The 21,306-nt window shown below is 54.7% G+C and overlaps 1 protein-coding gene across 1 annotated transcript; it reads left to right on the forward strand.

Annotated features, from left to right (window-relative positions):
- Nucleotides 1-189: 189 nt before the first annotated feature.
- Nucleotides 190-3,414, forward strand: LOC146758720 (transmembrane protein 100-like). Its single transcript, XM_085514393.1, has one exon. It carries the CDS (start codon nucleotides 494-496, stop codon nucleotides 863-865), a length of 372 nt encoding a protein of 123 aa, XP_085370519.1. The 5' UTR covers nucleotides 190-493; the 3' UTR covers nucleotides 866-3,414.
- The last annotated feature ends 17,892 nt before the right edge of the window (nucleotides 3,415-21,306 follow it).

Consider the following 21,306-nt stretch of genomic DNA (forward strand, 5'->3'; position numbering starts at 1 on the left):
AGACGTGCTGGGTCTCATCACCAGGACCGACTGGGGTCCTACCAGTACGGTGTGTTGGGGTACCCCCACCCCGCAGCCTCCAGCCCTCTCCCATCCCTCCGCATCCCCAGCCCTGTGCTGAGGAACACGGCCGGCTGATGTGAGACGGGGCTGCTTGGAACGAGGGCACGGGGTGCTCGGGTTGGGCACGGCGCTGCGGCTCGCGGTGCTGTCGGGCCGGGCGTCGCAGGGCAGAGCGGGGGGAGCGGAGCGGGGCTGCGGGCAGCCACCAGCGCCCGAAACGGTTAATAGCAGCGGCCGCGCGTTCCTCCCACCGCCGTGAGCTCAGCGCCGCCGCCGCCAATCCCCGCTCCCTCCGGCAGCAAAAGAGCCGGGAGCAAAAGCCGGGAGCCAGAGCGGCGGCCCCGAGCCCAGCCGGCCCAGCGGCACCGCGAGCCGCAGCGCTGCCATGTAGGGCCCGGCCGGCCGCGGGCACGGCGGCTCCAGCGCCAACATGATGGGCTGCAAGTCCAACTCGCTGACCTGCCTGCAGGGAGGGAAAGCGGGGCTGCCGCTGAACGCGGCCACCGACTCCACGGCCACGCTCAACAAGCTGGCGCTGGCCACGGGCGGGACGGAGAAGTCCTGGTACCGCTGCATCTTCCCCTTCGGCATCGTCTCGGTGGTCGTCGGCGTCGCCGCGACGTGCATCACCTTCACCATCAACGGCCCGCAGATGGACATCGCCAAGGTGGTCTCGGTGGCCACGCTGATCTTCGGGCTGGGACTGCTGGTGGCCGCCTACGTGTGCTGGAGGGCCAAGCGGGAGCGGCAGCAGAGGAGGCAGCGGCAGGAGCCGGGCACTGCGGAGCAGGGAGCGCAGTGACGGACGGAGGAGACGAGCGGCTCCGCCCGGACACCCCGGTCACGGTCCGCGCGTCCCGCAACACGGGGATGGCGGCCCCGAGGAGCTGCACGCCGTGCCCGAGCTCAGCCCGCCGCCGTCCCACCTCGGGCTGCGGGTGTCCCTCGCCAGGACCCTTCTTGCGGCCGACCCCGAGGGGCCCCGAGAGCGGCACGGGAGCGCTTTGCCCGCTCGTAGCTGTGCACAACGCAGCGCCGCAGCTCGGCAGGATGCTCCGGGCCCCGCACCGCTGCTCCGGGATGGGGATGGGGCACCTCGCACCAGATGGAGGCCTCTGCTGGGGGGACGGGCGGCCCTCGGTCCCTCTCGTGGCAGTGACGGGCGAGGACCCCGGCAGCTCGGGACAGGGGGAGATTTGGAAGAAGGCGGCAGGGTGCGGGTGCGCGTGGGGCGGCGCGGGGCAGCGGGAGAGGCTGACGGCAGGAGGTGGGTGCTGGAGCGTGGGAGCGGCTGATGGCACGAGAGATCGTGGTGATGGCTGCGCTGATGGCTGCGGTGACACGGGGCTGGGCTGAGGGTGGGGGCCAAGGCTGCAGGGGCTTCACTAAGATACGGTGGTGATAAGATGGCACGGGGCTCTCGCTGCCCACCCGGCACCAGCGCGGGGGTTCCAGGTCCCTCCGGGGGTTCCAGGAGCTCAGGATGCTCGGTCAGAGGGGATCAAACTGGGAAACCCAGCGGCAGCCCCTGACCTGGAAGTGGTTGTGACAGGACAGGCAGCTGCAGTGGCATTAAAGAGAAGAAATTCCATCTTTACCAGTTGTTTGTAAGCTGTGAAACGAGGCTCCTCTGTGCATTCGCTTCCAGCTCTTTCCTCTAGAAGTGAGTGTGAGGGAGAATCCCACTGCAGGACTCCCAGTGCTGCTGTACCACCACCAGCCCTGCACCTTTTGTGCCCCCAGAGCAGCCCTTCTCCTGCAGAGCACGTAGATGTGCTGGGAGCTGTGGGGAGCAGCCGGGGCTCTGCATGTGAAGCAGAAGGGAGTGATTGTGGCCATAGCTGTGAGCGGGGCAAGCAGGGCTCAGAGCACATGGAGAAGCTGGGGGGCTGCGGCCCTGCTGAGCTCTGGCTCTGCCTCAGAGCTAAACATGGGGCATCCCAGCAGTGAGTGTGGTACCAGCCCTGTGGGCACTGGGATGGGGGAGTGGGGCCGCGGTGGGGCTGTCTCACTCAGGGATGCTGGGTCCACTCTCAGCCGTAGCTTCTCCTTCACGCCAGTGTGGAGCTGGGGGGTGTCACAGGAGCCATCACAGCTCTGCAGCAGGTACAAGTTCAGCAGGTGCCTCAGGCCAGCGGTGCTTTGCGGGTCTGCCTGCTGCCTCGGGTGCTGCTGTATCCAAAGTCTGTGGTTTCGGCACAGCTCAGGAGAAGTGAACTGGCAGTTCCTCCCCGCAGTGTTTGCCCCAGACCCCCAGGCCCAGCCCTGCTCCCCCAGCAGGAGCTGCGTGATGCCGCACACAGGGAGTTATCACACCTTATTTCTCTTCCCGTGCACCGTTGGGGTTGGGCTGGCAGGCAGCGGAGCTGGCACAGGGACACAACAACAGACGGGGTGGGGGGGTGGGGGACAGCGGGAGACCTCAGTGCACAGACGGACCCTGCAGCATGGAGCTGTGGCCCTGTGCCCCATTACATCACCCCCACCTGGATCCCATCCATGGCTCCTGGTGCCCAGTTTCCTCTCTCTGCTCATCAGGATCACGTTGGGGCTGCACAAAGTGGGGCTGAGTGTGGGGCAGTTGCTCCTGGAGCACAGAGCTATGCCAGGCATGGGAGTGCTCTGCGGGGTGGTGCTGCTCCTGCTGCTGTTAATTGCTTCAATGGATGCGATATCTCTTGTCAGCAGCGCACACAGAAATCCCTCCTACCGCCTTCAATAGTTTTATTTACATGGACACACTCTGGCAAGTTCCCCCTGCAGGACACTCCTGCAGCACGATGGTTGGAGGGCGAAATCCAGAGAACATTCATCTCCTTACAGAGCATGGAGTGATCTCTTTAGCTGCAGGAATATGTGGTTAGGAACGTTACACCCTGTTCAGCAGAGACCCCAGTCCTGCACAGTTGGACCCTCAGTGCCTGGCACCTTCTGCTCCCTGCTGCCCTGTGCTGGAGTGTATGGAATGGAGCCAGAGGCCAATGGATGGTGATGGCACAGCATCCCATCCTCACAGCACTGTGGGAGCCAGGCACTGCTGGCCGCAGTCATTCCCTTCCCAGCTCAGGGCCATCTTGCTGTGTGTCCCACCTGAGCATCCCGCTGTAAGTCCCAAGGCCCTGACACACCTCTGGCTGCTCGCAGCCCTCGGAGCCGTGCCTCCCATCAGAGCACTGTTTTAGGGGAGGCAGCTCACACGGCAGCCCCTGGCCCAATGCAGCTGGCAGCATTTTGTTTGGTGGGCGCAGGCAGGGAGCCCTGCAGCTCCGCTGTCACTGCCTGTGGCACAGGATCCCATTTACTTTTTCCAGGTCAAAAGAACCAAAATTGAATAAACCTGGACAGCTGTAACGCCGGTCTCTGTCTGCTTTGCTTCCCGCTCCTGCCAACGCCCTGGCACTGCTCGGTGGTTTCCAATGCAACAGGAATATTTCCCTGTTCTGACACCAAAATCACGTTACAGCCTCCCCAGGATTTCCTCCACGCCAGTTTCTCTACATTGCAGTGCTCCATTTCAGCCAAGCCCACGGTCATCACTACAGAGGCTTAAAAGGAGAAGAATCATTTTGTCGTGCCCAAGTAAAGGGTTAAAGTCTTTGTTACTGGACTGGGAACAACTACAGAGGGGAAACACAAACAAAACCATGTATCCCTGGAGCACGGTGACATTAGTTCCTTATGGCTGATGCGTGGGTGCACCCTCCAGTGCAGTGATGCCTGTGGGGCTGTGGCTGCTGAGCAACCCCCCACCCCACCATCGTGCACCCAAGGATGGGCCCAAACCCAGCCCCATCCTGCATCTCCAGTGCACAGAGGGTTTGGAGCAGCCTGAAGGTGCCTCCTGCCTCAGCCCCAATGCTGTTAACCCTATTAGTCACCATGGCACCGGTGCGCATTGTAAATGAGTACCTGATCTTGCAAAAATGTCATCACTACAGCATGAGGCATCTTCATTAGGGCACTGAGGCGCTGGCACCGCTGCCCAGAGCTGCAGGTGCCCCATCCCTGGAGGTGCCAATGGCCACAGATTGGCCCTGGGCAGCTGAGCTGGGGGGGATGTCAGCACCGGGTTCCCCCATGATGCACAGACAAACTCTATTGTAGGGGTGAGGGCTGCAGCCCGGTGATGGGAGCAGCGCTGCTGCCCCTCTTGCAGCTCCAGGGCTTCAGCACACTGTCCCTGTGTCCGTGAAGCTGGAGGCAAGAGAATATTTTGAGCCTCCAAAGGGTTTTGTTCTCCCATCGATCTTGTGAAAGACAGATGCAAAACAGCATTGTGCCACGAAATGTATTAAAAAGGCTATAAATACCGTGACATTATCAGGGTGAAATGCCAGGGGCTGTTACATCACTGTGGCTTTGTGCCGGGTGCTTTCCATTCGGAGCAGAGGCAGCGCAGCCCTTTGCCGGCCCCATGCAGCACTTTGCAAGTCCTGGTGTCTGCTCCCATGCTCTGAGCTGCTGCCATGGCCTAAAGCTCTGCTGCTCCACCAGAGGAACGAGAACATTAGGTCAAAAATGTGACCTATCTGCACTGTCTTATTGCAGCGTGGGGTCTGCTCTAAGCGTATGAAAAATCCAACCAGCCCGCAGCTACTTATTGCAAGCAGTGGTGCTGGTGGGACCCCTGGGCACCTGGCAGCTGGGTGAGGGTTCCCAGCACCTGTCAGTGGGACATGGGGCTCTCGGGGCATCATAGAATGACCTGGGTTGAAAAGGAGCACAATGCTCATCTAGTCCCAACCCCCCTGCAATGTGCAGGGCTGCCAACCACTGGGCCGGGCTGCCCTGAAGATGAGCAGCACCAGGCACAGAGCAGCACCAGGCACAGAGCAATGCCGTCCTGTTCTGTCAGTCCTCGGTGTGCACAGTTAGAAACTCACAAACAAAGCCTGAGTCACCCTGTCCCTATTTTGGAACACTTGGAACCTCGCAGGCACCTCATCTGCAGCCCCTGGGAGCTGCCTGCCCTGCTCCCCATCATGGTACGTGTGCTTGGAGCCCCAAGAGGAGCCATCCATGTCTCTGCATTGACGCTGCTGCATTTTGCCACTCGCTGCTCACAGGGATTTGAAATCACTCAAAGAAGCTGTAATAAAAACGACAGCACAGTGCAAAGCAGCGTGACCCTGTGCCACGCTGCCCTCACACAATTCACTCTGCCTTTTCTGAACAGAGAATCATGGAATCATTACAATTCAAAAAGGCCTCTAAGATCATCCGGCCCAACCACCCACCTGCCACCAGGAACGGCTCAAACCTCCCCGAGCTGTGGGAGCCTTTGCTGTCCCTCACTCTCATTGCACAGAATTAAATCCAATCAGTGTATCCACACATCACTGTGCCACTGCAGCCAAAGGGGAATTTCACATTTGCTGCAAGAACCATGGGCGAAAACTGGCAATTTCAGTGCACTGGGGAACAGAAAAGGGTTCCTACGCTGCGGACTGAAGCCACGTGCAGCTGGCAACTTGTGTGTGTTACCAGCAGCAAACCTGGAAAGGGAGAGACGGGCTGGGACACGGAAGGCAGGAAAGCGCCCAAACATGAAGCCAATATACATTGGCCAAAGGAGACCTTCCAAGCTGAACACCACTTGGGGTGGTGGCTTTTCTTGCAAATGCAGCGCAGGATGGCAGCAGTGCCCTGCCCTACAAGCCTGAAGCTCCCACCACTGAGAAGTCCACACATGCCAGGTCCGTCGCTGCAGGCAGAGCTGCGGTGCGGCTGGAGCACAGTTTTGCCTCTTCTCCTTTTCCTGCACGGCCACACCACGCTCTGTGCGCTGGGCCAGGAGAACACGGCGGCAGCTCCCAGGCACCAGCAGCGCTTGTTGTTTCAGTACAGAGATCTGCATCCCCTCAGCACTGTTGTGGATGCCAGCAGGAGGAGGCTGAGCACTGCACAAATCCCATTTTCCCTGCTGTTCCCCGGGGGGTTTTCCTGGTAGCGCTCAGCTGGGGCGGGGAATCCACGGCAGTTTCATGGGGATTTTAACGGGCCGTGTCCCCCAGAACGATCGCTTTCAGATGAGGGCTATGGAGGTGATGGGCGGAGGTGCTGCCTGGGAGGGAAGGGGAGAAGCCCCGCAGCAACAACGGGGAGGTGCCTGGGGTGATGGGGAGAGGAGGAGGGGACCAAAACTCAGGGAAGAAACTCCACATTTTAGAGGCAGGAGCTGCCAGGAAGCAGCTCTGGTCCCGTCCAACCTCTCAGCCGGGCTCGGCCGGTCTGCGCTCCTCGTTTCACGGTCGTGCAGCCGCAGCTTCGGCTCGTCTCTGAACTTTGGGCCTCCAGGTCCTTGTCCAGCCGGCAGGAAGCTCCCCGTCAGCTTTTCATTGGGGGTGCTCTGGTTGTTGTTCCGGACGTTGCCATAGTGGGCAATGATGTCCTTCACCCTGCAGTGGGGGTGGATGAAAAAACAAGCGGGGATTTTATTACAGCTCGTGTCACACCAGAGGAGTGAGCGCTGAGTCACTGCCAGGTACAGACAGTGACTGTGAGTCACCGCCGAGCGGCTCATCAATAACCCCGGGGCTTTGCGCCCCGGCCCGATGCGGCCCCGCAGCTCCGGCGCTGCCCCGTCCGCCCGCTCTGCCCAGGGGACGCTGAGGGCAGCGCTCGCCGTGTTGGAGGTGGGAGCAGCAGAGCAGCAGAGCAGCAGAGCAGCAGAGCAGCTGGTCCGTCCGCAGCGGGACATGGGGGGAAGTCTGCGGCAGGGAGCTGCGAGAGCGGCAGGGACCCGAGCCCGAGCTAAATCCGTGCAGAAATGCCAGCTGGTGTCTGCTATCCTTTAAACCCAAAGGCCGGAGCTCTTGTTTACATGAGGAGCTGCTTTCTGCTGTGCTCATCACCCTGCTGCCCTTAGCACCCACACACGGGCTGACCCCAGTAGCTGTGGGTCCCCCAGCGCCGGGTGCCAGCACAGCCATGTGTCCTCTCCACAGTCAACCTGGAACTGCAAGAACACAAAATAAAACAAGCACACACAGAGCAAAACCTTGGCACCAACCGTGGACCTGGGGGTCCAACCACCCCCAGAGCCATGAGGGTGCCCTGCAGGGCCACAGGGAATGCTCAGTGCAGGAGCACAACAGCGCAGTGGGGGCACGAGCCCCAGGCGAGGCTTTGGAGATGGGCAACGGGCAGCATCAGTCACCGAAGGGGGGCACACGGGCTGTGTCCTCAGCAGCTGCCAGGCACCGGGGCAGGCACTGAACGAGCATCTTTTGGAAAGCTTTGCCCCAGCAAAAGGCCCATTTAATGAAACAACCAACCTCCGGGAAAAAAAAATAAAGGGAAGAAAGGTAATTTAACACAGAGTTAATAAAGGCAATGAATAATCCTCCCAAGCGCCCAGGGGACAGATGTGGCATCACACAAGTAGCACTGGGAGCCTCTGCACACTTTTTCTTTCCTATCTCAGCAGCTGGCAGCATCAGGCCCCCATTTGCTGCCCTTGTTCTTCAGATGTTGTTATTTTAAAGATTTCTAAGCACTTCCCATTCTATTATGCACACAAATAACCTCGCTCGGCCCCAAAATTCATCTGTTACTGTGGGAGGAGTATGGCAGCACACAATAATTTATATTACACAACAGCTTAGGACCAGAAGTGAAGGATAAACTCGGTGCTGGACTGTAAATAAGCGGGGCTGTGTAGGATGAGCCAGCCAGGCTGGAGCTCAGCCATGAGCCCTGCGGGTGTGAGAGCTCCGGGGCTGCACTTTGCCTCCAGCCCGGGCAGCAGCACAGCACGACACACCCTGCCTTGCTCTGCACCCCCCTGGAAGCCCCTTCTCAGCATCCTCCTAATTCCAGGAAAGCTTGGAAGGGGGCCCAGCCTGCCAGGAGGCTTTTTAGAAATCAGGAAACCAAAGATGTGTTAGGAAAATTGCATTAGTACCTCTGTGCAGCCCATGAGTCACCACTGGCAGCCCTGCAGCCCTATTGCAGCAGCGCTGTGCTGCATTCTGCCTGCACCCAACAATGCCTCCTCCAGCAATGTCTGCCGCAGTGCCATGAAGGACCAGCACACAGGCTGGGGGTGTCAGGTCCTGAGTGCAATACTGCAGCACATCCCCCTTCCATCGGCACCCAGCCCTGCTCCATGCGGGTTTTGGGCACACAGTCTGTGCCCTGCAGCCCCAGCAGCACCTGGGCTGCTCTCCTGCCCCCCATTTCTCAGTGCTGTCCCAGCTCTCCAGCCAAGACCATCCCAACTGGGGCTGCCTCTCCTGGAGGGAGGATGGGAGGCGTGGGCTGTGAAAGCTTTCAGCTCATTAGCTGCCACTGGAACGGGTCATTAGGTTGATTTGTGAAGGAAGCACAATGGGAGCAGCCTCTCTTTAAGCAGCACTGTCAGCAGAGGCAAGGCTCCCACCTGCCCCCTTGTCAGGATCTGGGGGCAAGGAGCCATCTAAGCAGTGCTTGATGATGTGAGGCTCCAGAGCCTTCTGCAATGGGATTGTCTCTGTGCCCATGCTGAGTGTGCAGGTTGGTCAGGCTGACCTGCGCTGCCTGTCCCGCCTGGTGATTTAAGCAGGTCTCCTTGTTGGCTGCTCCCAGAACAGCAAAAGTGTGCTCGCAAGGATGGAAGCAGGGTGGGTGCAGGGCTGCACATCACTGCCCACGCAGCTCCCTCACTGCCCTGCCCAGCACCGGCTTTCCGTGGGCCCTAAATATCCCCCAAACCTCCTGACACGGGACCAGATCCCAAACCCCAACCCCCGCTTTCCCCAACCCTCCACATCCAGTTCTTCTCCCAGGGGAAGAATGCATCATCAGTTCAGTTAAACCTGATTATCACTGCTGAAAACAGAGCCTGCAATTCTGGCTCTGGTCCATGGCTTCCCTCCTAACCCTGACGTGTCTGTGGGATGAGAGTAGAAGCAGAGGAGCGATCCCAGCCCACACCTCCAGCCAAGCTTCTCCTTGCCCATGTGAAAAGCTCCTTCCTAAAGGGTGACACTGCGCTGCAGGAGCCAATGTGTGAGAGCCACGCGTCCCTCTGGAGACAGCGTCCTCACCCCAGTGATGCTGCTGGCACAGGCTGTGCCCTCCCCGTGCTCCTGGTGGCCCTGTGGGGCTCTTTGGGAAAGCTTTCAGCCAGAGGCTGCGAGGGCTGCAGGTAATTGAGGATGATGGGACTAATCTTTTATTTTTTGGTTGTGTAAAGGGTGTGAAGAGGAGAAAAGGAGAAAATGAGATGTACGGAGATGTACTAGGAAATTACCAGCAGGGCTGCTATAGTAACACGACTTTACAGACAGCAGCGCCGGCCTCCTCGGGGCTATAGAGAACTCTCCAGTTTGTTCGGTAGTTTTCCACTTTCCCCTGACGCAGGCTGCCCAGGGCTGCCCCCACCCCGACCCACTGCCATGCCCTGCAGTGCTGCCTGCACCCCGCGGCCATCGCAGCCCCACAGCTCCAGACTCAGCTGCTCGTAGGCAAATACTTTTCCTCCTCCCTCACCGACTCCTCATCCACCAGGCAGCCCTTCCGTCTGCTCCATGCCCAGCACTGGCACCAGGGATGCTGTGTGGGATGAGCTGGGGTGAGAGGTGAGATGAAAGCAGCAGCTGCTTCAGTGGGATGGTTCCTTCACTCTTTGTAAAGGAATGCCCCAAACCACACAGCAGCAGCAGCAGCAGCAGCAGCAGCAGCAGAACTCCCCAGGGCAAAGTGCTACGGATGCCTCCAGCCCAGGAAAGCACAAAGAGCCTCCTCCCTCCCAGCCGCCATCGAGCAGTCTGAGCTCCTGCAGAGCCCTCAAGAGCAAGTCTTGCTTTCAGCACAGGCAGGTTCGGGGTCACCACGTGCTGCTGAAGTGTGGCTGAAGGATAAACAGGACTTCACAAGATGTCAGGCTCACCGCCGACTCAGAAGGCCCCGATGGAGGGACAGCCCTCCTCTGCTCTCCTGCACGGTGGGGTTTCTCAGCACAGCCCAGCACGGAGGCGTTGGTGTTTGACAGCTTTGTGCCTCTGAAGTTCTCCAGGAGGGAGAAACGTGAACGCTCCATTGCTGCAGGTGGGAGAACGTGTTAGAAACCCCACAAAGGAAGCCGGGGTAGTACAGGAAAAACAAAGGGCTGCTGTGAGTTGTGCTGTGAACATTTGGAACAGGCAGGTGTGCTGCCTGCAGCTGAAAGCACTTCAGGGTCCTGAGATACATACTGCAAATCCAGGCAATAATCACACTCACATTCCTGCCAGGCACAGCAAGAGCAAGGTGGGGATCTGTGCTCCCTGTACGACATTCCTAAACATAAGAGTTCCCCCCGCTGCTGTGTTACCTCACTCAGCTCTCATAGTGCAGCCTCATTCTTTTCCTTTCTAACATCTTGCATCCAAAATATTGAGTTCTATTCTTGCTCGCTCCACCTCTCACTTCCCTTCCCTGAGCTGTGTGTCCGTTTCTAACACAACAGCCACCTGCTCGAGCACTCGGTCACTTCTAAGCTCCGCTGGTTTCCTTGCAGGCTGCAGGGATGGCTGCCGTGCTGCTCCCGCTGTGCACAGCTCTCACCACGTGCATCCTCTGTGGGGTGAAACCACGCAGCCAAAGATGGAGACGCCCAAAGATCCTCTCATCCCGTCTGCTGGATGCCCCAGGGACACCACCAGCAAACTGCCAGCAGCTCCCTCTGGCACAGGAACACAAACCCAGAGCCACAACTGCACTCGGTAATGCCTTGGCGGGGACCCTGAGCCCTTCCTGGCTGCTGGAGCTACGTCAGAGCCCGGGAGGCTCCCTGGCAGCCACATGCTTTATGCATTTCAGATGCTGATGGAAGAACATCCCCTGGCTCTGTGGCTGGGCTGATTTACCCCTCCTCCAGTTACAGGAGTCAGATGGAGCAATCCATCTTCAGCAGCAGGATCAGTGCCTGCAGAGCAGCAACCAGAAACTTCCCGACAGAGATGAGTGCACGGCAGCCCCAGCCCAGCCCCAGCCACGCTGCCCTCCTGGCTGCACAGCACCGGAGGAGCCCATTCCTCGGCCTAGGGGAAAAAGATAAAGAAAAATAAAAAGCTCTTTTGTTCCCTTGTGTTGCCATGTAAGTATGCAGTGCCCCAAAAGTTCCTTCATTTCTATTCCAAAATGCTTCAGTTTGCCAACACTGTGGTTGCTATTTCTCTGTCCACAGCCCTGTGATCTGCAGAGTAAATTATTGCTAACATCCCCTCAAATGAAAGGACTCAGCCTTGGGGTTGCATGTGTATTCATACAAAATGCCAGGCTTGCAAGGACCTTGGCATTTCACTTGGTTCCTCTCTGAGAACAGCAATCTTTCTACCCTCTTTCCTAAGCATTGTACAACACTCAAGCAAAAGCCAGATGGAAAACAGCCCTTGGCGAAGAGGGAGAGATCAGAGCCCTGACATGGAAGTCGTGCTCTCCCAAAATCGGGCTGCTGCTCCATAGCTGCTCACAGATGGTTCCATTTGGAGCAGGAGGAAGGCAATGTCAGAAATCCTTCTGTTGGTGGCACAAGGATGACTTTAAGACAGTGGCTTTGCCCTCAGGACTGGGCATCTGGAAATGCTTCCTGGTTTTGTCTCGATTTGTTGCGTGATTCTGGGCACTGTGATGACTAAGTGGGGGCTGAACCTGGATGTGCAGCGTCTGTGTGGCTGTGGAAATGCCTCATCCTCTGCCCTGCTGACCCGGCTCAGTGCTGAGAGGTGGTGGCACGGAGCAAGCTTTTGTGGCACAGCCCCTGCCTGCAATCTGTGCAGCCTTTCAATTGCTTGGGAAAGGCTAAAATGAGCTCCCTAAAAGCTTTCTGCTGCTTCGTCACTCCTCTATTGCACTTCTCAGAAGGAACAGGATGGCCAGGGCAGCCAAAGGCAGCTTGCCTTGCTAGATGCTCCAGACATTAAGAGTTCCTCGAAGTCCCAGGTGCCTGCAGAAAGCTCTTTAACCCTCACAGGCCACTCCAGTACCTCAGCACCAGGACAAGTGACCCTCCAGCTCAGTCTCTGCTGATGTGAGCTGTGAACTCCCCTGAGGTTCCTTCTGAAATGGTTCTGGAACGTCTCCGAGGCAGAGTGAAGCCCACAGCCCATCACATGAGCCGCACTGCTGCATTCATCTTCATGGAGGCCCCCTCAGCACTGCTGCTCTTACCCTGGCTTTTACCTCAGCTTGGGAAAAAGATGTCAAGTTTCCTGCCAATGGAACTTCACCCGCAGGGCATCCCTTGTTGCATTCCCACCAGGAAGCTGTTAATCCCACTGGCCTGGCTCGGTTTCAATCAATGTGGAAACTCTCTGCCTACGCAGGTTGCTCTGATGGTTCACTTGCCTGCAGCACAGCTTCCCATCCCTTTTTTCCATACTTTGTATGCATTTTGTAAGTGCAGCCTGTCACAGATGCCTGGCAGTCACTCAGCCTCTGTCCCCAGCTGTTTGCAGCGTGCATCCCTCAGCAATGCTCCTCATTGGCCTTTACAATAGCACGATCTTTCATCTCTCTGGAACCTTTTCTCTTTCTTTCAGGAACTGTTTTCCCTCAGCCCCACGTTCCCTGCTCTGAGATGTGGGTGAAACCAAACTCATAGATGGACCCATTTTCAACATTTGCCCTCCTGCAGCCTCACACCAGCCCTCTCCTTGGCTACACAGTGTGCTCCATGCCTGGGAGCAGTGCAGCTTTTTCACATCACACAGAACAAACATTGTGAGCCATGAACCCAATACATATTTTATTACAGGACCACTGACCATTTAGTCTTGTGCTGTGGCTCTGCCCCTACGAAACACCTCTGGAGTTTAGAAGCATATGAAATCTTGCCTCTGTCTGAATGCCTCCCTGGATGGGGAACCCACAGCTCTGGGCTTTGTGGCCATTGAGATGAGTCGTTCTGTGCGTGCATGAGATGTATGCACACAGATTTCTGCCAGGGTATCCACTCTCACCCATACTAGGGAGCAAGCATGGGTCCCCCCCCGCCCAGCCCCATTCTTCTTCCTGGTGTGATAATCCAGGAGGGTTTTCCACTGCCCCTGGTGTGTCTGGTTCTGGTTCTGTTTGCACAAGGTGTGGTGGGGAACATCACCTACAAGGCCTCAAGGTGAGGAGGACAAAACAGAGCTTTAGAAAAGAGGCCACAAACCTGGGCAGATAAATCGGTTCCCTTCACCCTGCTGGCATCCATGGCTTCACTGCTCTTCTTCCACACGAGTCCTGCACTCTTCCAAGGCACCACATGGCTCCGTGCCTGCCTCTGCCCCTGTCTGATGGCACTGAATGATCCTTCCTCTCAGATGTGAGCTCTGGAAATTCCATTGTTTGCTCCTGCAATTGAAGCAGGTGTCCTCTGGGGCTGCTATGGTTTGATTTAGAAAAGCACTGAAGTGCAAGACGACAGCAACACTAACAAGCTTGTTTGAGAACAGATGAGGCAGGAGAAAAAGGTCTGCTTGCTGGCTTCTGAAAATTCAGCTGTGCTGTGGTTGTGAAGATGAAGTATTATAGGGAGCAACAGGAAGGAGCAAATCACGACAGCTCCCATCGTGCAAACACACACACACACACACACAGAGGCACCTTGTGCTCCTCTGCAGGGAAGTGAGGAGCTTCAGTGTGTGTTCCTGGGAGCAAGGGAGGAAAGCTGGTCTCTACAAACCCAGGGGCAGGCAACATTCTTGACAGTGAATGAAAATTACCAATCAAAAGGATTGTAATTGAAGCAATTACCGTGTTCTCTGCAGATACACACACTGCATGTTTCATAAAGTCTAATAGAGTAGTGTTGGTCTGTGATGGATAGGAAATTGCTAGTTAATCACTAGGGAATGGATAACTTCCTCAGCCAATCTTCAGTTAATGCCTTTAACACGCTCTTTCGAACACAATTTGTACAAGCTGTGCTTATGGAGAGACTGTTCGGCGAAGTGAAGCTGGTTAATACAGTGATGGCCCCTCGTGTGCATCAGAACAAGTCTTTGAAGCACTGCACACAAGGTCCGGCTCCATCCCAGAGATCCTGCTCCAGTACCGTCACCTCCTCGGCAAGTCATATTTCATTTACAGCTACAGCGCAGGAGGCATTGTGCCACAACCTCACTGTGGTTCTCTAAGAGAAGTGATAACTCTTGAGCATATGAAGCCTTTCTATCTTAACCGTAACGTCTAACCCTTCTCTGGGTTTTTTACTCCCACTTGTTTCCTTGCAGGGAATGGAAAGTTACTACCTTGAAACTCCAAGAGGAAAGCTCAGTCCCTTGGGGGCCTCTGGCACAACCCAAGAACCCCAACTGAAGGTGCGAGGCCAGCAGTCAACTCGTTGGCAGCAGCCAGGGAGCTGATTTCTGTGCTCCCAGCAGTGAGATTGCCCTGCTTATCTCATAGGTTTTGGGACTGCTTTGGGACTCCTTGTGAGCCAATGGCCAGGGCAGCACTCTGGACCCAAGCAGCACCCCAGAGGTACATCACCCAAGTGATGGGAGGGAGGACAGGAGATCATTTGGACTCTTGGGACTTTGCTTGTATCTCAGGCTGAGAAGTCCAGGTCAAGTTAGCCAACAGCAGCAGCAGACAATGGGCAGAACATCATGAAAAAGCACCTCAGAGGCAAAGTGGACCTGTCAGAGACTTGGCCTTGGGTGCCTGGTTGGGAGGAGAAGCTTCCCATGCTTCAGTGTTGCCTCATTACAGGTAATCTGATGTCATTTTCTGTGGGTGCCTCATAAAACATCCAACATAAACGTCAGCAGAGTACAGTTTTCTCTCCACTCTGGGAACGTTTCCAGCTCGTTGGGTTACAGCATCAGCACAAAGAAAGCAAAATTTTATGAGGATAATTATTGAAGATTGCCATCAGAAGGGGGTTAACAGTGTTGAACCGTGGTGATGCTGGGAACACTGGGGCAAAGGCACGTTCAGAGGCTTTCAGCCTGATGCTTCTCACTCTGGGTGTCATCGGGGTCCGTGTTCAGCCCCCAGCAGTGCTCAGTACTGCAGCAGGCTCTGCTCGCACTGGGAGCAATGCAGAGCTCGCTGCCCTGACTGGCTTTTCCAGGCATGGGTCAGGGCCATGCGTGCTGCAGTGGGGATGGGCTGGTAGGACTCAGCACAGAAGCAGAAGGAAAAGAAAACTTTAACAGCAAGCACTTATTTAAACATATTTTTTGATCCACAGTGAGTAGTATTAACGAGTTTGAACTCACTTTCTCCCTCCCTTCCCACCCACCGTTCGTTCCGATCTCCTGCTCCTCTTGCTGTATTGTGCCGCCCATTCCCCACCACGTCTCCCACCGGCCGTTCAGCAGCCACCTTCGGAAATCCTCCATCAACCTTCTCACTCCCACAGCTGTGCTCATTGCTCTTCCCTTCCTTCCTGTTGCACACTCACTCCCCTTCCTCCCCCGGCGCTGTCCTGGCTCCAAGTCTGCTGGTGTTGAGTTGCAGATTCCTTGGACGGGTCCTGGTCCTCGCGGTGTGTGCCGTGCGTTCCTGGCCAGCTGTCAGCGCCGGGACGTGGCTGAGCCCTTTGAACGCGTTCCTCTGCCTGTCCCTTTGGCTCTGCTCGCCTGAGCTTCTTCTGTTACACCCTCATCCCACTTGCAGAAATCACTTCTAATTTTGTGCTTCATAAAGCCAGAACTGTAATTGCAACCCTATCGATGACTTCCTTTTCTCAAGCCGGAACTCCCTTGCAAATGTTTTATTTCACAGAACATTAAAAAACAAACAAACAAACAAAAACTAATAATTAAAAATATATATGTATCTTAAGTTACAATACAAATTGCAAACTGTGGTCCCCAAAACATTGCATCTGACTACCAGGTCTGGGGTCCCCAGCACAGGAAAGACTGGGAGCTGCTGGAGATGGTCTAGAGGAGGCCACAAAGATGAGCAGGAGGATGGAAAAAAGAAGGCACCCATGTCCCACAGTGACACCTTCCTACCGCATGGATCCAAGAGGAGATTTCTCCACCTGTCCAAAGCTGTGTCTGAAAATTACCATTTATATGTGTATATATGTGCCCCCACTTGAAAAATAGCAGCCAATTAGCAATCACAAAGAATTCTGTCACAAATGGCCCGATTTGGTTGTGCTCTGCAGTCCCAGACTTTCCGCTGCAAAACAACTCATTTGGGAGATTTTTGCCAGCACAATCCTTACCCTTGCTTTTCTAATTAACAAAATGGAGGCCCTGCGGCTCGATCCTGTTTTTCTGCTCTAGTCAAACTGTTTAAAAATGCGCTCATGATTCATTCTTCTTTCAATTAGGTGCAGCAATCAGATTCTGCTGCACTCCAGCAAGGTCTGCTGTGAAGTGGGCAAAGCAAGCACAGTAACAAGTCGCAGATCCATACTGAAAATCAATGGCTGTTAGTTGGCCAAGCACGTTTGGGGATCTGAACACATATTTAATTCTTGTCATTATCTCCCTGCAGGAGATGAAAGACACGAGGGAAAGCTCCTTCCTTCTTTCTGTTGAGCTCTCATAGGGTATGTCCAGGTGGAGGCCGGCCATCAGGGGTGTCCCCCAGAGGTCCCTCTTGGGACCTGTGCTCTTCAGCTTCTTTATCAGTGACACACAGTGGGATCGAGTGCACCCTCAGCAGTTTGCTGATGGCACAACAGGAGGGAGGGGCAGCACCCAGAGGGACCTGGACAGAACCTGCTGTGGGGGTTGGAACTAGATGACCTTTAAGGTCTCCACAAACCTAAACCATTCTATGATACTAAGCATTTAATTTTTGGCTTGGTTTCTGTATCTAAAATGCAGGTCTCTAAGGATCTGCCTTGAAGTGTAATGGGAGGCACCATAAATTCCTGGCATCACAAGACTCAGAGAAATGAGTTTTCTTTGTGGATGGGCACAAATCAGTTCTTTGCTGAAGAGGAGTCTGAAAGGTGATAGATGTTTCAGGATTTGTGGGACAGGGCTAAGGCTGCCTGGGTGTGCTGAATTCCCAATTGAGATGGGTTTGCTATAATAAGACAAATGCAGATCCTGCTGGCTAGGATGCAGAAAGGAATAGCAAATCCCCCCTACAGGGTTAGCACTGGCAAGTTTTTACAGCGAGGGCTTTGTTGCAGGAAGAAGGATTAATTCTGCTTATGGGGAGCAACCCACAACTCCACACACTCCTCAGAGCCCCATCTCAGCTGAGTGGGGGAGGGATGCTCGGGTAGATGTCATGGCACTGAGTCGCAGTGCAGAGCGTTTGCTGTTAGAACGGTGAAAGAGCTCGATCCTTTCCTCTGTTCTGAACCAGCAGCTTTGTTTCTGTAGGAGGTCATGGATTACAAGAAGGGAAACACTGACACAGAAGGCTGCCAAGTACTTGCACTATCCTGCCGTTTGTCTCCTTCACACTCTGCACGGGTGTTTCTCTAGGGCTTACTCCTCCATAAGGAGTGCCAGTGCTACCTCTTTAGCCATCCATTCACCACATCCAAACAGGGTTGGTCCTGCCCAGCCATCAGCTGGCTCTGTCCCAGCCCTGCAGGCCCCTCAGCTCTCATGGTGCCCAGACCCATTTCGATATTGCAGTGCTGTGTCCCCTGGAGGACGGGCACCCTGCACGCAGGGCTCTGGGCTGGCCCACCCATGTGTCCCCCTCCTGCGCCTCCTTTTGTTCCTCAAGCTCTTGCGTTGCCTCTGGCTTTGCAAAGTCTGGAAAATATCTGCTTTATGGCTTCCTTCTTTCCAGATCGAGCCCTCCAGAATCGCTGTCGTTTATCTCCCTGCATCATCAACTCTCCACCCATTTCAAATTCAATTGAAAGCACATTTTCTCTCTTGCCTGTGGTTCTTAAATTATATACTCAGCTCATTTCAAAATACCAATTCAGAAACTTGGCGAGGTGATTATTAATAACAGCTCTGTTCTCCTCCGGAGGAGAAATAACTAGAAATATGTGAAATGTGTACACAGTTGTCATTCTCACTCTCCTCTTTTGCCAAACACCACGTTCTTTATAGGAAATACAAACAACCCTACACCCAGCATTAAGTGCCTGACCATGTAATCAGCGAGGCACCACGCAGAACGAGGGCTGGATTCTTTTACATGTCCTGAAACTCGGGGTGTTCACCACCCTCTGCCATGAATTAGAGCTTGGCAGTATGTAGCTGTGCAGACATAGGGCTAGACACCGTATGCAGCAATCTGGAGCCCAGCTGGGCCTGGGTGGTCTCTTCATTCGCTTGTGTACAGCAGCATACGATAGACATAAATATGCTTAATTAGTCACAGCAAATTGTGGTTCAGCTATAAGGTTTTTTCCCCAGGGTTCCCACGGAAGGTGGGCCAGGGCTCCGCAGGGACCAGCGCTGCTGGCAGCACGGAGCTGTGGTCTGGCTCGCAAGCTGGGCTGGAAACTGCTTAGGCAAGTCTTTTATTTCCTTTCCTCTTTTTCTTTGTTTAACTGTGCTTATTAAACATGCAGCAGAGTACTGGGGAAGGTTCCACAGCCCAAGAAGCCACAGCATGTGCAGGGAAGAAGCTCTGGGGTTTCTCCCAACATAAACTCAAATGTCTGTATAAAATAAGCCATGGGGTGTCTGGGTGCTTCCAGCCCCAGGTAGGTTGTGCCCTGGGAGAGGTGAAGCCATGGCCTCCCACCAGTGTTTGGAGGCTCACAGGGTGATGTGCAGCACAGAGCACAACCCCAGCACAGCACCTCAGCCCCGGGCACCACGTGCTGCTGAGCATCAGCACCAAGGAACCTGAGACTGTTTGGTTTGGGTTTTTTGTTTTTGTTTTTTTTTAATGCAAAAATTAAAATTGGATGTCCATTGCAGGCCTCTTTTGCCAGATTATTTGTTATTCTGTTCACTGATAACCACAGGGGAGGCAGTGAGGTGTTGTGCACAACAGTACTGTAACATGAGGATCTTCTGCTCCTGAAATATGTACGGAGCTATAGAACACCATGATAGTGCAGACCTTGAGTTAGGACTTCTGTCCTGGGATTTGGAGAGAAAACTGACAGCTGAAGGTCTGATGCACCATCACATGGATTTAATGCCACCTCGTGGTCGTTTTATCTCTTACTGAGAAAGAGATTTCGACCGGATGCTTCTGAAGTGTTCCTCATAAAAGATGAATCCTGTTTGGAGAAAGGATGAAGATGTTACCGACGCTCTGCTCTGCCCTTGGCCTTCATTGCAGTCACTGCGCTGTCACCTCAATGAACTGCCAGCAGATATTAATACAACCAGAAACATCCCCAAACTGGGATTGCAAATAGGGTTGAATAACACGAGGCTGAAATACCAGCAGTGGGCATTAGACAATATGCCACGATGCCTTCCTTCCATCGGAGAGCAACTTTCACCTCCAGCCCAGCAGTTATATGGCATTACCAGTGCAATAAAGAACTGAGTTACATCACCATCCTAAACCGAGGACAGGAGAAATTACAAAGTCTGCCATCACTATTTCAACTCTTGGGCTCTTTCAAGAGAAAATTGGTTCTTGTACCCTCTCAATAATTTAGTCTGCAGCAGAGAATGACATTTACCAGAAGAATTCACAGAGCATTTCAGCCTCTCATCCAGCAAATGGCCTGTGTTGCTTTTGTTTGCCACTAGAACTGTGGAAGTGCCACCACTTTACATCTGACTAAACACATTCCTTAGATACCATAATACAAAAGTACTGAGTGAGTGATCAGACACCATGTACAAACTGTAGCCAAACGAGTCCCGGTCGCACACTTCTTTCCTTTCCTCAGGCATCCTCTTTGTTGAGTTCTGTATAAATCACAGCAATCGAGGCACATAAAAGGCCTTCGCTCTGTTTAGCTTCATTTCCACAGCCAACAGATGTGAAGGGAGGAAAGAGGCACTTTGATTTGGAGAAACACAGTCCCCTCTCTGCTGTTCAGTGGAGAGACATGACAAACAGGGGAAATGTGATTAACACAGATGAATCAGCCTTCCTCCTTTCTGGGGAACGACTCGTGTCTGTCTGTGCCTTTCCAAGGAGCACAGAAGTGTGAAACATGGCACATCCAACCTGGCCCTCTCCCATCCCAACCTGCCGGCTCTGGTTGACACTGCGGGGTGTTTAAGCCACATTTTCAGCCTCCGCACACTGGGCCGCCTCTGTCAGGGATAAATCCATCTGGATGTTCCACCATCAGTCTCCAGAAAGGACAAACCAGGCTGGATTTCATTGCCACTGAAAATCTTCACTATTAACATCACTTTCACAGAAAAGACAGAATATTATTTGGACTAATTGATCGCACTGCATGTCCTTCATCCTTCACAGACCTGCTACCAGCCCTGCAGGTGACATCTACAGGTGTCATTAGCTTCATTCCACATTGAGCCGGGCCCGTTGCTGTTCCAATAGACGAGCAATGCACCTTTAGTATCAAGCACTGGAAGAGCAGCGTTGTGATACAGCTCATCCCCGCCATGGGCTGCAACCTCTGCTGCCAAGAACAGGATCTACCTGGGGAGCTGTGCCCTGTGCATCACCTGTGGGTCAAGGAGCTTCTCCTGATGGGATTTAACTCTCCACACGGAGCTCATTATTCACGTTCTGTTTTCTAGTTCAACTTATTTTTAGTTGACAGAAACAGCTGCGACGGGGAGAACAAGGAACAGAAGCTGACAGTGTGATCAGCACTTCAGCTCACAGCACTGCCCAGTTCAAAAAGCTCAATATTCCTTCATTTTTCTGTCATTTTCCATGTCCTGCCGGGCATGTCCGCACTGCAGCACTGCGACCCTCCGGCCCAGACACTGAGCTGCACACTGAGTTACACACTGAGTTGCACATTGGGTTGCACACTGAGCACACACTGAGCTGCACACTGGGTTGCACATTGAGCACACACTGAGTTGCACATTGGGCTGCACACTGAGTGCACACTGAGTTGCACATTGAGCACACACTGAGTGCACACTGAGTTGCACATTGTGTTGCACACTGAGCTGCACACTAGCTTGCACACTGGGTTGCACACTGATCTGCACACAGAGTTGCACACTGAGCTGCACACTGTGTTGCACACGGAGCTGTCAGCGCTGCAGCCCCGTTCTCACACGGATGTACCCGGTCCCTCCCACCCGCCATGTCCGCCCGGTCCCGCCGCGCGGTGGCAGCCTGCAGGGCGCTCTCTCCTCACGCATGCGCAGTACCCGCCGCGCTCCAGACCCGCCAACCGCCCCAGTTCGAATTCGCATCCTCGCCGTCCAATGGCGTCCCGCGGGGCGGGGTGGGTCCCACCTCCCGTCATCCTCCCGACCAATC

Source organism: Coturnix japonica, chromosome 13, assembly GCF_054131305.1.
Source record: "Coturnix japonica strain WE chromosome 13, WE-NBRP24, whole genome shotgun sequence".
Taxonomy (NCBI): domain Eukaryota; kingdom Metazoa; phylum Chordata; class Aves; order Galliformes; family Phasianidae; genus Coturnix; species Coturnix japonica.

What these genes read in the sequence shown, in the direction of transcription:
- LOC146758720 (XM_085514393.1), top strand. Translation starts at nt 494, where the DNA reads ATGATGGGCTGCAAGTCCAACTCGCTGACCTGCCTGCAGGGAGGGAAA.